Genomic DNA, 16,725 nt, shown 5'->3' with positions numbered 1-16,725 from the left:
TAAGTTTATAAATAAGTATAAATATTATTTTTCTTATACATACTAAATTATAAATTATTGTAGTTTTACAATTTAAAAAAAAAATTATAAAAATATATTACAGTAAATATTTTATCAATTATTTCTCTCTCATATACTACCTGTTAAATGAAAATTTAATACAGAGCTGTTATTAAATCACATTCTTCATTTTATAAACGAGGTAGATCCGGTATAAATTTTTTATTGTAAAATTATCGTTTAAGTATGAAAAGCAACTAAATGATATTCTTATTTTTCCAATATTTAATTACAAAATTCCAAAGATAGAATTTTTATTTGATCTTTTTCTAATATAAAAAAGATCAAATATTAAGAATATATATATATATATATATTTTAAATTTTAAACCTGAAAGATTAAATTGCATTATTTTTAATATATAACTAATATACAGTATCAAAATTAAGTTAAATATTAAAAAAATAAATAAGTTAAATAATTTTATTTTAATGAATAATACCGGATAAATTAAGGCTACAAATTTGATATTGTTACAGTATTGTCATTATACAGTGAATTTTTTTAGGGAAAGTACATGAAAAAAAACTAAATTTATAAATATTTTTTGCACTGTTTAACTAAAATTAATAGCAATTACTAGCCTATATGAAAACTGTATACAATTGAAGATATTAGTGGATGAGTTATTATAACACCTTCATTTTCTCATGTATATAATTATAAGAACTAATTGTAAAGTTTATCTCTCAGCTTCTGTGATTCTTATTGAGTATAAATTAATATAAAAGAAATATTATAAATGTTATAAAATATTAAATTTTTTTTCTACTTTGAGTTTATTACTTCTCTTCCTTATTACTAAAATGTCTTGCATTGCCTTCTTCAATTATCATATTAATTATTACGCTACGAAATATACAATTCATTATCATTCACTCGCATTAATTATCGCTTAATTAATTCTAGCTGCATGCTAAGCAATTCATTCTCACATTTTCCTCTTGAGAATGAATTACAACACACCGCAATGTTATGCCTATTTAAAAGAATCAGATTTGCTTGATGCTTTTTCCTAAACTTTTCAATGCATTTCGTAAAAGAAATCTTTAATTTTCACAAACCAATATCATTTTTTAAGTAATCCGACCGTAATAATGTGAACACTTTAAATTTATATAAGGAAAAGAACATGCTAACTCATTTTTTTAAAGTTTCGGAGAGTTCATGCTAAAGTTCCGAATTGGCTCTGTATTTTAGGACAGACTGCAAGCAATTATCGATGTTGCAGGTTGATAAGCCAGTCTATGAGAAGTTATGGATTATAAGTCTGGGAATTATATCTGCCTTACGTTTGTAGAAATTCTACATTGTTCAACAAAGATGAGCTAACATGTTCTTGCCGTAAAGTCTTCAATTATAATATTATATATTATTAAATGAAGGCTTCAGAACTGTTATATTATACGAAATACAATAAAGTATTCTATAAACTTTTGAGTTAATTCTTGCAGCTTGATTTATATAATAAGTATTCTATATTTTATTTACAAATATATATATATATAACTCTAGCCTATTAATAACAGTTGTTTTTTACTAATATCTTATAACTTGATATTTCTTTATTAACCGTAATCCTATCTATACATTTTATCAAATGAATGCATTAATATCATATAGGACCTATATATTTTCCATTTAAATTTATAATGAAATAACTGATATTTTCCATGGCATTTATTTATGATTAATATTGTAAAATGCACATTTCTCATTATTGATTATTTTGTATTATTTCCTCAGAATTTAATAAGATTTGAGAAATACTTACGTCCATCTTATTATGAAATATTATTCACTTATAAACGTATTGTAGATCCTGTTTCATAGATAATTATATTAATTATTATATTGTCCATTCAAGTAATAATTTTACTATTTAATAAACCACATCACTATTAGTAAAGCTGAGTTCGGCTATTAATTAACTCTTGTCTGTGTGAAATAAGAGAATATGAGTTTTAAAAATTTTATTATTCTTGTTTGTATGCTTTACACTATTATAAATATATTGAATATCGAATCCTATTTATATCTTGTTTTGTATATTATGATGTAAGTATAATATCAAATGCTTTCGATAAATTTAGATAATAATAGAATCGTTGTTTATGCTACTAGTTTTCATTACTGTTTAAATTCACACAAAATTAGTCATTTCAATTTCGAATAGATATGAATAAGTTGAAGTATAAGTATGTAAAATAGTCATTATTAAACTAATTTAATAATAACTGTATCGATTATTAACTAATTGATTAATGCAAATATATGGTATAAATGAATATAAAGTAAAAACTTGCTGGAAAAACTGAAGTTAGAGATATTTCATTTCTGCTCTGTGGATCTAATATGCTTCAAGATGGATGGATGATGAATAAGAAACCAAACCTCACTTACGGCGTTAGCTTAATAAATTTTGTTTTTAAGCACAAAGAAAAAGCCCTAATATACTAAAATGGTTAAAACAAACATTAAAAGTACACTTGCATATGCTCGATTCTTCTAACATAAATATCTGATAGTAAATATAGCATTCAGAATATTTCCTCCGTTATAGATATACGTACTTAACACCTTACTCTTGCCGAGAAAAAATATATTTATTTGCAACAAACAAACAAACGTTTTCAGCCTGTTTTCAGCTCCGTTATTCATTAGCATTTAATGTAATGTGAACGGAAGGACAGACAATATTAATAATCCAGTGTAATTATTTTAAAATGATGATAAATTCGGTTATAATTAAATTTGCCTCATTATCAAAATTTATTATGTTTTACTCAACCGTTAGATGATAATATTTAATAGATTTGTTTTGAATGTAGAAATATTCTATCCGATATTTCAAAAATTCTTTTTATCTACTCGTTTACAGAGTATCTGTACAGATAGAGTCAAGGTGGTTATATAATTCTGGATTAGTAACTATAAAATAATATAGGCCTATATCCGTATTAAGTTAGATACAGCTTCTAAATTATATGGAAGTAATTGAGATGATTGATTCCTCTGAAACCGCTTAACCGATTAAAATAATTTTTTGACCACAAATAGAATTTATCTTGATCTAGGTATTGAATCAAATAGTATTTTAAAATTCGACTCGCGACCGGAGAAATGCATGGTCAAAGTTCACAATGTTAAGTCTATGGGCGAAGTGGCACCAACGGGCACTCTTCAAGCTTTAATCTTTCTATTCGATTACATTGATTTCTCTCCAGCCAACAATGTTCCTGTTTGTTAAGTTCTCCATAGTAATCATAGTAATTCTGTGCTTACCTAATTTAAACTTTAGTAATGCTTTAATTTTTATTGAAATCTATTAAATTAATGATTATTTAATGTTTTTTTAATTAAAAAATTCTTTTCTAACATTGTTTTGCAACATAAGTTTAATGAATTTTTTTATCGCTAAAATAATATAAATTCCATATTTTAATTATGAATTTATTAAAAATATTATTTTTACACTTCTTCGCATCCATATGTAATAAATAACTTTATAAACAACACAAAAATCATTGTTTGGAAGTTAGACTATTTATTAACAAAATATACTTGAATCTTCACTGTAGGTGAATAATTCTTCTTCGAGGAAATTGTGAAAAAGTAATATTTTCTGTTTTATTCATAAAGAAAGTAATACAAACTGTAATTAAAACATATATACTAAAGACAATCACTATCGCGATAACATTGTAGAATTTATCAGATTGATTAGCATCATCATCTGTAACACAGCAATAATTAATCACAATACTCACAATTCCCAGTTTGTTAGTCTAGTAAAAAGAACAATAATTAAGTTTTTGACAGTGTCTACTACACTAAACACTTGAAAAAATTTAAACATATAATTCAAATTAAATTTACATTTTTAATATTTTATATTTAAAAATCAATAATAAACACTTTAAAATACAACTTACACAGACAGAAATGTTTATCTCCTTCGATATTTTGAATAATAAAATTCATTGTATCATTTTTTCTAGTAAAAAAAATACATTATTTTTATTATAACAATACGTGATTAAATTACCAAATAAATTTTAAAAATTGGCATATACCCTGCTTCAAAAGTAGTACATATCTTCATCGTTTCATCCCATGCACAGTAAGGATCTTGCAATCCAACACAATCGCTAAAAAGTCAATAAATAAATAAGATCTAAAGAAATAAAAAACAATTGAAATTTGTTTCATGATTTAAAAATTAACATACCGACAAGTTTTAGCATTTTGTTGACATCTCTGCTTTGGTATACTATAAATTTCGTTTGGTGTAATTACCATTAATTTATTTTTATGTACAAGAAGTTCAGTAATGGTTACGTTGTTTTTAGCAACCCGAATCATTTCAACAATAATCTTTTTAACCTTCTTACCCATAGAGTAAATGGCCTTTATTATTTTACCACAATCTTTACAAAATAAATAAATAAAGTAAATATTATATTAAAAAACGAAATTTTCATTAGGCCTATAAATTTTCGATTAAAAAATCGATACGAATGTTTAACTCACTTGTTCCTAAGAAAAGAATATCGAATTTCATCCCATTTAATGTTTCTACTTGAGGATCGACACTGATTGAAGTGATGCGACAACTAAATAAGACGATAAGAGTAAAATATATTTTGAAAAGATCGTAAATAGTAAATTAATATATAATTGTTGTAAATAAAATTCATTAAAAACTTACTTAGAAACTTCTATATATACAGGTTCTTCAATAAAGGATTGAACAACTTCATTCATCAGATGAATGTAAGAATAAAGGAACTCTTGAACTTTTATGGAAATATCTCCAGTACTATTAGAACACTACGAATTCAAAGTTATAAAACATTTTTAAAAATAACATTGATTAATTAATTAAGATTAATTTTAGTATAGTAATAATACAATATTTCGGCATTAAATTTATTTTCTTTCCAGTTTTCATACGGCTTCGATTAAAATACTGTAATATTTAAATTTAAGATTTAAAAATTAATTGATTTAATTTATCACAAATTTTATAAATAAGTTTCGAATAAATATGATAAAATTCAATTAAAAAAAAGTTCATTCTTTATTATTTGTGATAGATAATTAAAGCGTATTTAACCTGTTTCAAGCTTAATAACTCCCTTATTTTTGTGGAAAATTTCTGAAATTTTGCAGGGAGGTTTGTTTATTAGGGGGATTGATGCTATTAAAGTTTAGTGGTTAAAGGTCAAGGGAGTGTGAAATAATGGAGGTCGTGTCTATCTCCAGTAGGGTCGGACTTAATGACGATTTTGCTCGTTATTAACATTTACAATTTTTTATAAAACTTATGTCTACCTTTAAAATTAAGCTTTTTGCCATTTTATAATAGTTAAAAATATAAAAATGTTTTTAAATAAAATATGATAAAAGATGGCGCCACCAAAATTTAAATGTTGCCGGGAAAGTTGAGCAACTTGCTGGTTAACTTATACTGAGAATTAACTTTGGATATGATGATTACAACATTTTTACTTTCATAATGAAGTAATACGTTAATCCAATCTTCGCACCTCACTTTCTTATAGAGCTTAGATTATATCTTATTATATGCAACTTTACCATTTCTAAATTCTTCGTACCATCTTCAGCCTTAACTTTGTTCTTTAACAGATGTAAAATGGGCAGCAAATTTCTAACTTCGTGTTATATATTTTTAATTTAACATTATAAACAAATGTCAATTAAAATTTGAAACGTTGGGATAATTATAGTCTACACTTTCTTTAGCTTAATAATTTTATAAACAGTATATAACAGGGGTGGGCAAGCAAAAGTTCAGTGGGAGCCGAAATGTAGGTTTTGCAAAACGCATGGGAGCCGCAGTTCTGTACTTTTTTATTCTGTACCGCAGTTCTGTACCGCGATTTTATTATACTGTATAATATAAATATAATATTAAAAATATATTGATTTTTTTAAATAAACATATTTTTACAATTTTGTGAAAATAAAACTGTAAAAATAATAATAATAAAAAGCAGAAATTAACACTTTCAGCAAGAGCCACATATAACTCAAAAAAAGCCGCATTTGCCTATGTCTGTTATATAAAATTCTTTCTACGTTTTGGGTAAATATTTACATTAAGGAAATTACGATGACAGGCCATGTTGTTCATTGCCTTCAGTCCTATACACTCAATAGTCACTAATCCGGAATTCCTCTATGCAAGGAATGGCCGGAGTAAATTTTAAAATGTATACTATCCGGAGAAGTTTCGATCAGGTGATCTCCTCTTGTTTACGATTGAAGGCCCGATTGAAGGTTCGCCGGATAGGCACCTTGCGACCCGAACTTAAGGGTTAGTTCTTTTTTCTTACTCCCTCTCACAGTCCGGTGAAAGCTCTTCTTTTCGAAAGTTCAGACGAGGTTCTTTCTGTACTTTCTTTGATCTTGGTCGATCTCTGTTGACGATCCTTTCCTTTCGATTGTCGTCCCTTCTTTTAAGGGATTCTTCAGGCCAAATGATTGTATCTTCGGGTCCTGTCAAATCTACTAATATGCCTCCCGTTGAACTGACCCTCTCCGGAAAAACTTATCCTTCAAGGTGGAAGACCAAATCGTATTGTCTTTCGGACAACTTCGTTAGGCTTACTTGAAGCCGGATTAGCCGGAGTCTACTATATAAACGTTAGAATTTTTCGCAAATCTGTTAATCGTTTCATACAATATAGTGTACTGTAAATACACGCTGTACGATTCATAATCTAATGAATGATCATTTACTGTTATGGTCTATTAATGACATTCATGGATTAAACCATATATTCAGAGGAACAATAAATAAGAATTATTACCGCTATCAATTATTTTTAAAATAAAAATAGAGGAAGAAAAACAATAAAACGGTAACTACATTTTAAAATATGATATAAAAGTAAAATACAAATATAATAATTTTGTAAATCATAATAATTATTGCGATGTATTTACTTTAGATACTTTAGATAAAACCAGTTCCTGTCATATCTTTGAAAGTTAAAGATTGAAAATATATTCATCTTTTATTTTATTAATATTATATACAGTATATATAACGTAAAAATATTACATATCGAAATGTGTTCTCGTATTCTCTGCATGGTTTTCTGTTTCTCGTACAGCACATTTAATTTTAAACATTTAAGTCAGAATATTTAGATAACTTACTGTTCCGGGTCTAGGATTCGGTACTTTACTGGCTGGTAGTGGTAGCCACTGAGATTCTCTGTCTCGTTGAAATTTAAAATCCCCTTCAAACGATTTTTCTATATCTCTCATACGGAAAGCACAAACAGCAGATCCGTAAATTCCAGAACTGAGATACAAACAATAAATTATTACCAGATATAAATTAAATAAAGAATAATAATTTAAAAGATAATATTTTTATTCTCGAATTTTACTATTGTTTAAATCATTAGGCTATGTCATAAAATAAAAATATTTGGAATAATAAACAGTTTTGTCCTTCTATAGGTTGTGTGTGTTAGGTCATCAAGCTCTAACATCTAAAAGGAAATTGGGAAATTGTTTAGGGATAGACCGGAAGTTGAGGGAGGCTGACGTATACACACCCACCGTCTTGAAAACCCAAAGGGATAGTTGCAGCTTCTTTAGCCTTTGTATAATGTTCTTTGCTATAACACGACACTAGATTTAAATATGTTACACGTAGAATACAAGGATCTTAGATTTTATCGATTTGTTTTTTTCGTTTATAAAAAGAAATTATTAGAAAATATTTTATAAATAAATACTCACTTTGAAGTAGTGAATGTAGCGTATACTATTTTTTCTTTTTTACCTTTAATAGTTTTTTCTACAATGTCGCTAACAGCATCTGCAATTTCAACGTTGATATTTTTAAAAAAATTAATCGAAATTTATTAAATAAATTTAAAGATATATTTTATTTACAAATTTCGTCAAAATAATATGGAAATATCCCGGGCTTGCGACATGTAATACGAGTTTTAAAAAATGAAGTCCACCTCTTTGTTATTTCATTTAACCCAAAGCCTTTATCATTCGTACAAACTCTGCCAACTCTAGAATAGATCTTCTAAAAATATAAATTTTAAATTACTCCTGTACACATAAAGAGGATAAATTATTAATTTATTTTAAAAATTTTTAATGTAAAATAATAACCTTTTGTGAATGTTCTACAGACTCTTCTCTAAAGAAAAAATATACAAATTTGTCATGATGAAAGGATGCCACAAACTTTGAATCTATAAATAATTACGATGAAATTATTTATTTTACTTTTTAAAATAATCTTAAGTTTAATAAAATTATCAAAGAAAAATTTTACTGTAAAGTTGATTATTATTTTCCTCTTTAGTCTTTACAGGCTCCCTATAAATGCGAGGGTTTTGACCACTGAAATCTAATGTTGCTGTATACAATTCTCCATCTAAAATAAAATTTAAAATAAATTTATGACTTTTATAAATATGTAAATGTAAGATTATATTTTTGTTAATCTTTAAAAACGTTTATAAAATAACGTTACCAACAAATGTGAAAGTGCTCTCGTGATAAGGGCTGTATGGACACAATGCTTCTCCAGAGAATTCTGCTACCCTTACATATTCAGAGTTCTAAAATTCAATTTATAATTAGATATGGTAAATATATAAATCATTTATTTTTAAATGTTAGTGTAAATTATGAAATTAATTTATTCTTAAAAGCTGGATATTAAATTAATATTCATTTACAGTCATGTGAAATCAGACACATTTAACTTTTTAAAATATTTATTGCCACTTAGACTACCCCTGTGGGGAATCCCGGAACGAATCCGGTTATGTCGAAAAATATATACTATACAAAAATGAAGCCAAGCCATAACATATGGCATGGCTTCGTTTTTGTACAGTTCCAAGAACCTCTATCTACATATATATTTAAAAAATACAAATTGTAATAATGAGTAAAATCATTATTAATTCTGACCCTATTCGAGATACGAAACACGATCCCCTTTCTCTCTCCTCTCCCTTGACCTTTAAGCACCAAAATTTAATAGTATCATTTCCCCTACTACAAACCTCCTGTCGGGGTGGAATTGTGTAAACACGATTCCCGCCCTTCCCTTTTTGCGCTGATAACGATCATCGTTCCAAGAAGACGGTGGAGGGAGAGACTGACCACATGTGAACGGGAAAACACCAGGTGGTCATCCGACACGTGGCCGACATGTGTGTAAGGAAAAGGTCGAGGCAGGAAGCGGGGAGTGGACGCTCGGGTGTGGGAAAAAGGAGAGAGGGACGCAGGTGGTGTAGTGAGTTCGTCTCATTACGTGATTCGGGGCAGTTCGTTTCGTTACGGGATTCGAGAAGTTCGCCCACGTTACATTATCCGGACGGTTTTTTTTTATTTATTTTTTTAACTCTTTCCACCCAGTGGGCACTAAGAGGGTCTCTTATAGCAAGCCCATTATGGTTCGGCCAGGCCCACAATGGGGTGGCCGGGTGGTGAGGGACGGGACCGACATATCCTGACGGACCACCCCCGAAAAATTCCTGGGAATTTTTCGACCTGTCCGGATTCAATCCCGGGTCCCCCAGGGTGGCAGGCTGCTAACCTTGACCGCTCGGCCATCCGGCCGCGACCATCCAGACGGTTGGCGAGAGAAGTTTCGAAGATCGTTTGGACCCGAGCAGAGCCTTCAAGCAACGGAATATTCGCAAGGTGTCTTCCCGACGGACCTGCAACAGTGTTTCCCAACAGGACACACAGAACTTAATCGGATGTTATTGGTGCACCAGGTCAGTCGCCAATAGTGAACACATCGGACGTTTTTGTGAACTTTACTGGCGCAGTCGACAGGATTGGAAAAGACCCTCTTTGGGAAGACTGAGCTGCGACGCAAGACAACGCAGAAAGCGAACCCAGGAACAGATAGAGCACCGCCGGCAATCAGAGACCCAGGTACACCATTTTACTCTCTTTCGCACAGAGATGCCGAAACGCGGAAAATCGCGGGGTTTTAGGGCAAGGGATTGGGACGACGATGAGCCGGGGACGTCGGGTGTTCATAACGGAAACCGACAGGAAGATGGGTCGCGAGGTGAAGGCAGTCCGACCATGGGACGCGGGCCAAACGTGACGAGAGACCGCTATAGGGATGAACTTGAAGGGCTTAGGCTGCAGATCGAACTCGAAAAGATCAAGCAGGAAACGGCAAGAATAGAATTAGAACGGCTTAAGTTAAGGCCAAGGGAAACTGACCGGCAGGAAAGAGGGTATCCTGATAGGCTGGTAGACGGTGAGGCCGAGCGCATGCGACCCAAAGCAGTGGACCGCGTGGAGGTGAGAGCATCCAAACTCTCTTGCCCACCGGGGAGCGGGGAAGCAAAGGATCAGGTCAAGGCAATGCGGCGAGAAGAAAGGCCTATGCCTGTAGCCGGATTGAGGACGGGAACCTCTAGGGTCAGAGTGGCAAAGGTCCCCATGCTAATAGTAGAGGAAGGACGCGAAGAAACGCCGGGATCGGCACGAGTGACGTGCGCGATCACCAATAGGTTAGGGAGAGAAACACACACTCTCTTAACGGAAAGGGACTTCCGAGCGCTGGTAGAAGCGAGAGAGGAAGCGGATTCCAAGGTGAGAAAAAGGGAATTAGCTGAAGAGCAGAGTATATTAAGTGCAGTAGCGGGGATGTTTGTGGAAGCGAGCGAGGGGGTTAAACGAGAGCCGCCTGACGACAAGAACAGGGGGATGGTCATAGGACCGCCTGACCTGACACAAAAGCAGCAGCGCACGGCCCAGGGTGAGCGGAGGGCGCAGCCCGAGCAAAATAGAGCAGGAGACGCGGCTCCGTTTGCGAGGGGGTATTCCGGTAACGAATCGGATGGCCGAAATGAACGGCCCGCCGCGAACAGGAAACGGGAGGGCGAAGACGCTGATGAAGGGAGGCGGGAAGTCAGAGCAGTAAAGAACGGGGTAGTTGGGATGCTTCAGGGTCAAAACTGTGGCGTCGGGGAAATAATCGACTTGGGAGATATCAGCCAGGAGCCCGAGATTCAGTTGGCACAGCACGCCAATGACCAAAGACGAGAGATCGGGGAAACTAGCAAACCTCTGCTAGGGTTACCGAATACGGCACAGGATGAGCCTCTGGATGCCACGAAGGAGTGTCGTTCTGCGGACGACTTGGCCGGATTGATCGGGCAACAGGCGAACGTGATCTTGGCGACCGTCACTCTGGTTCGAGGAAAGCACAGCGGTGAAGAAACCCGGAGGTCTCGGGCACGACAGACGCGGCCAGTGGCCAGTCGAAACAACCCACACACGTGCTATTGCCTGAGGGAGGCATATCGCCGGCCTGGAGAACGACGGACAACGGTCACAACCGAGCTCGCGGTAAGAAACCCAAATTCCGGGAGAAGGGCCAAGCGACATCCAGTGACCAACAAAACCGGATGACATGCCAATGGCGACAAGGATGACCTCCTCATAGGGGGACCCGCGCGGATAGGTCTCGGGGACCGAAGGGGTCCTACACCATCGCGAGGCATCTCGGTGCGTGGAGGGGGTGAATCTCTTCCCGGATGTTCCGGAGAACGGGTCAGTCCGATCGGAACGGACCACCGCGATTTGTAAGGTTGTGTGGCAAGATGCAGGGTATCAAACAGGCTCAAGCGAGCACAGTTTGATCCTCGGCAGGGGAGGTGTTGGGGTGGAATTGTGTAAACACGATTCCTGCCCTTCCCTTTTTGCGCTGATAACGATCATCGTTCCAAGAAGACGGTGGAGGGAGGGACTGACCACATGTGAACAGGAAAACACTGGGTGGTCATCCGACACGTGGCCGACATGTGTGTAAGGAAAAGGTCGAGGCGGGAAGAGGGAAGTGGACGCTCGGGTGTGGGAAAAAGGAGAGAGGGACGCAGGTGGTGTAGTGAGTTCGTCTCATTACGTGATTCGGGGCAGTTCGTCTCGTTACGGGATTCGAGAAGTTCGCCCACGTTACGCCATCCGGACGGTTGGCGAGAAAAGTTTCGAAGATCGTTTGGACCCGAGCGGAGCCTTCAAGCAACGGAATATTCGCAAGGTGTCTTCCCGACGGACCTGCAACGGTGTTTCCCAACAGGACACACAGAACTTCATCGGATGTTATTGGCGCACCGGGTCGGTCGCCAATAGTGAACACATCGGACGTTTTTGTGAACTTTACTCCTCCCTACAAAATTTCAGAAATTTTTGACAAAAGCACAGGAGTTATTAAGATTCAAAGTAGATGAAAAAAATTGTGCCCCCCACACACACATTAACATCCATAAATATGGGGGGAATAAAAAGACAGAAGGTTTATCTTGCATTTCTCGACGTTTTAAGGTCTCCTAAATCCAAAAATATACAAATGTGTGAGGGAGGTCATTCTGTAATTTCTTACATAAATTTTTACCGATATATTTAATAAAATAAGACTGAAGAGAGACATTAAGCCCGAAATGCATATCCTTTCAAATTATAGAAAATAAATCTACTTTTTCCATCAAAATGAGAGTTACTGTGTGATTTTTTTCTCAACAGCAACCTTGTGCTAATTCCAAAAGAAATGTAACTAATTGAGGAAACAGTAAGCAATCAAGTACTAAAAATGTATATTATTCATGCCTTTTGTCCCTGTACATAATACTTCTCCTAATAACAATCGAGTCGTGCCGATCATCAGTCCATTTTGGAGAAAATTTTGAATTGAGATCACGTTACTTCCGGTCTAAACCGAAGTCACTCCACTTCAAACAAAAATATGTTCGTATATAATTAATCGAGGTTTCCAGTCGTGAGGTTACCATACGTCGTATTGATTGTTATGTATCTAACTCCGTTCTCGAGATTAACGAACGATGGACAGGCAACAGACACAGATATTATATATTAATTAATATGACAATATTTAATAAACGTATAATTATTTAAAATATCCTGAAAGTAACCAATAATATAAAACATTTGAAACACTTACAGTTTCTTGATACTTTCTGCATAACGGTTGAAACGCATTAGTGCCACAGACTAATATACTATTATTTGAAACTGTTCCATAAATCCTCAAATAATTTTGGCATTCTTCCTATAATAAATTTTCCATTATAAAATATAAGCAATAAATTTATATTTAAGAATAAAACAGTTCATAGCCTAAATCAGGTATTCCCAAAGTAGTTGCCATCGATTCCCGGGCGTTTTACGGAGTTGATAAGAAGCTTATCGAAAATAACTCATTAAAAATCATTAGTTCATTGTTTATGAAGCTCGGGTCGTTAAAAATTTGTACTTTAAGTAGATCTTTTCTATGAAGATGGTGTAAGGATAATGGCTTGCCAGATTTTTTTTTATTATTATTATTAACTGTATTAGCAAAGAAAAGGAGGAGGGAAATCGATAATAGGTCGATGATGAATTCTTGACGGATCTGCCAACAAAAAATTTAGGACTCTTTGGTCTAAATAAATTGCGTTAATAATTTAAAATATACAATTCTCGAATATATTATATTTATTATAATATTAATAAATTTTGTCTAGGTTGATTATATATGATTGTAGGTTAATGTTACCTATGGTTCCAAAATGGCGGCTCTTCTCTGATTCCAGCAAATAGAAACAAGGAAACGGTGGGGATGCACGTTCTAATCTAACCTAACCTATTCTAATAAATTACCATAATTATTACCAACAAAATTATTAGAATAGGTTAGGTTAGGTTAGAACGTGCATTCTCTCTGTTTCCTTTCTTCTATTTGCTGGAATCAGAGACGAGCCGCCATTTTGGAACCATAACTAACATTAACCTAATTTTATTCATTGCTGATTATTATTACATATTAGAAGTATCGATTACTTAAACTTTCAATATAAGTTTAAAGTATTTACCTTTGACTTTCCTTTTATTAAACATAAATTTGTGTCATTTTTATTACTAGGCCAATGTAAATTCTGTAAAAGAAAATTAAAATTCACAAATTTTTATTATTATCGTATACAATTACCTTTCCTAAACGTTAAAAATTATTAAAATTAAAACAACTTTACTTTTACTGGTTTTAATTCTTCTATATTCATTTTATAAATGTTGTTTCTACAAAAATTTTTATAAAAATAATTAAACTGATATTTTTTCATATTACTAATTACTCTTCATCTACTTACTACTTACTTATACTTACCTACCACCTATTATAACTTCATTTTCATATTTTTTTAAGATAACGAAATTATTTAGTTCAGTTTTATTAACAGGAAATTTCATATTGCCATGTTCTATAATGAAAATTAAAGAATATGCTATTAATACAAAGTTGTATAACCAAACAAAGTATCACGTAACCAAAAAGTTTGTGCGAGTTTTCAATATTATCACTTCAAAGAAGTCAAGATTTTGAAGAAAGGTTTCTATGTAAATGATGAAATCATTCGCTTACATTTACGTCGCATAGGAAAATTTAAAAGCTGAGTAAATGGGCACCACATATATTGACTGCCAATAAAACAAAAAATCCAAAGACTTGCATTCTGTTTTCTTTTTTTCTTTTTTAATGTTTCCTCCTTGTAGATATTAATGCCTTTTTTCAGACCCTCTTAATGCCCAGGTTCGGCATTAAGCCAGGTGATGAGGAACGAAGACTAACATATTCGGGACAGACCACCGCTGAAAGTTCCCAGGTTTTTCACCATCCGGATTCGATCTCGGTTTCTCCAGAGTGGTCGGCTTTGTTCTTCTCTTTCCACCCCACATGAATGTACCAATTTTGGACAGGTTATTCACCCTGCGATGAAAAATAAATTATGAACACCGGGCATTCGTATCATCGGTTGTTGTTCTTCGATCATATTGCAAACAAAAAAGCCTAAGATCCACTAACAAAATTTTTCTGCGAGTCTGATGGACTACATTGATATCGTCTACTATGATCTTCTTGCTTTTAGTTAAACAATTACTGCAGTGGTCATGGTACAGTTTCAAAAAATATCTTTCATTTATTCACGAAAAGATGCTGTGTACTCTTTCAGGACAATGATCGCTTTTTTTCTTTTTTTCGTGACTGCTGTGAGGGAGAAATGACACAAGGTGAACACGTTGAGAAATCATATCAGACAAAATTTAAAATTTGGACAGTTTTCCAATGTTTTAATGTATGTACATTACAACGTTCTCAGATTTAAAATGGTAGAATTCTATTCGGAAGACCTCGTATATTGCTTAATTTTTTCCTTAAAACTGCACAAACTTATTTGGTCATTTAATGTATCAATTAAATTTTTAATTAAAAGTTACCTAGAATAACGAGTACATTAGGGCTGAGAGAACGTACTAAATTCCAAGAGTTACTAAAAATACTGATGATAAAAGTACAGATGCAGCAAATACTTTTCGTTTGCATATCTGGCACAAAACGCATTCAAACAGAAGAAAACACATCTTCGAGTCAATAAACTATTGAATAAATAAATAAAAATAAATTCAAACATTTAACTTACTTTTTTAATTTTGATTGCTTGATTAAATTCATCAGTTATACAGTACTTAAATTTCTATCTGAAATTTCTTACATTATATAACATGAACTCATAATATTTTCATATTACTTACATAAGGTTATAATTAGCATTTCAAGTTGATTATCCTTTTTAAAATTATTTGTAAAATGCTATTTTAAAAACGCGTATATCCAGTTAAATGTTAAGTTTATTTTATCGATATTTAGATAATTGCCAAAATACAATAAAATATTCAACGAAGAAGTTCGAAAAATATTCTATTGCAAAATACAATCTTTGAGCCATAAACTCTGGTACATTTCAAGGTTGAAGGTGATATTTATTAAATATAAATCATTTATTTATTCTAATGACTCTAAAAAGCAGCTTATTTTCATTTCATCATATTTTCACAGAGCTGTAGTTATTTTTAATACAACAATTGATTAACTTCTGTACTATTTCTAGCAGGCATAGGCCTACATCATAATTATGCTTTGTGTTGTGTTGCACATTTCGTAAACTAATAAAAAATTTGCGTAATTCGTGAAATCGGCAAATCAACTGCTAATTCCACAAAATAGGCCTAATTTGGAAAATTGCCATTTATACGTTCTCCAATGAGAATCGACTTTTGTTCGCTCTTTGAGTTATGACTTAAAAAACGTTAGGCGAAGATTTATTTTAGTATTGTCTTCTTATATGAAGCTTAATGATATTTTATACTTCCTAATGATGTTTATTACGTACTGTACATGTTTACATTAAATGCTGGATAAGTCTTAAGCATACATAATAGTAATAATTCGTACGCTGTACCGATATTCACAACAAAAACTTCAAAATTAGAAACTCGAAAAAAATGTATATGAAAACGAAATAAAATAAAGCGCTCCTAAATAAATAAGTTCATAAATTTGCTACAATTCTGTGATAATATCACTTGATGCGATTGCCAATTTTGTCAATTTGGCAGAAATATTGCCAAATTCCTGAATTGGTACATCAAATGAGCAACATTCCCGCATTCGGTGAAACGAATGCAAACATACTGACAACAAATAATGTAATTAATGTTTCATAATTTTATGGAAGTGCTTATGAAATGTCGTAAAATTCGTGAAAATGGCCAAATGGTTT

General features: G+C 32.8%; 1 protein-coding gene across 4 annotated transcripts; it reads right to left on the bottom strand.

Moving 5' to 3' along the window:
• Window positions 1-3,626: 3,626 nt before the first annotated feature.
• Window positions 3,627-15,700, bottom strand: LOC136979168 (semaphorin-1A-like). 4 transcript variants are annotated; one of them, XM_067275095.1, is made up of 18 exons: window positions 15,586-15,654; window positions 15,383-15,490; window positions 14,274-14,367; window positions 14,140-14,185; window positions 13,981-14,043; window positions 13,071-13,178; window positions 8,604-8,691; window positions 8,403-8,504; window positions 8,237-8,319; window positions 8,003-8,147; window positions 7,847-7,925; window positions 7,253-7,400; window positions 4,773-4,894; window positions 4,595-4,677; window positions 4,293-4,491; window positions 4,138-4,212; window positions 3,997-4,058; window positions 3,627-3,797 (listed from the first exon to the last, which is right to left on the bottom strand). In XM_067275095.1, the coding sequence occupies exons 2-18, from the start codon at window positions 15,486-15,488 to the stop codon at window positions 3,634-3,636; spliced, it is 1,767 nt and encodes a 588-aa protein (XP_067131196.1). In that variant the 5' UTR covers window positions 15,489-15,490; window positions 15,586-15,654; the 3' UTR covers window positions 3,627-3,633. The 4 variants fall into 4 exon arrangements, with proteins under 4 accessions (XP_067131196.1, XP_067131197.1, XP_067131195.1 ...); XM_067275096.1 differs by lacking the exon at window positions 15,383-15,490 and having other exon boundaries at window positions 15,586-15,700; XM_067275094.1 differs by lacking the exon at window positions 15,586-15,654 and having other exon boundaries at window positions 15,383-15,569.
• Between the last annotated feature and the right edge of the window lie 1,025 nt (window positions 15,701-16,725).

This window comes from Centruroides vittatus, unplaced genomic scaffold (assembly GCF_030686945.1).
Source record: "Centruroides vittatus isolate TY-2023 unplaced genomic scaffold, ASM3068694v2 contig_595, whole genome shotgun sequence".
NCBI lineage: Eukaryota > Metazoa > Arthropoda > Arachnida > Scorpiones > Buthidae > Centruroides > Centruroides vittatus.
The sequence above is the reverse complement of the archived record's forward strand: the minus strand, read 5'-3'. Positions and strand labels throughout refer to the sequence as shown.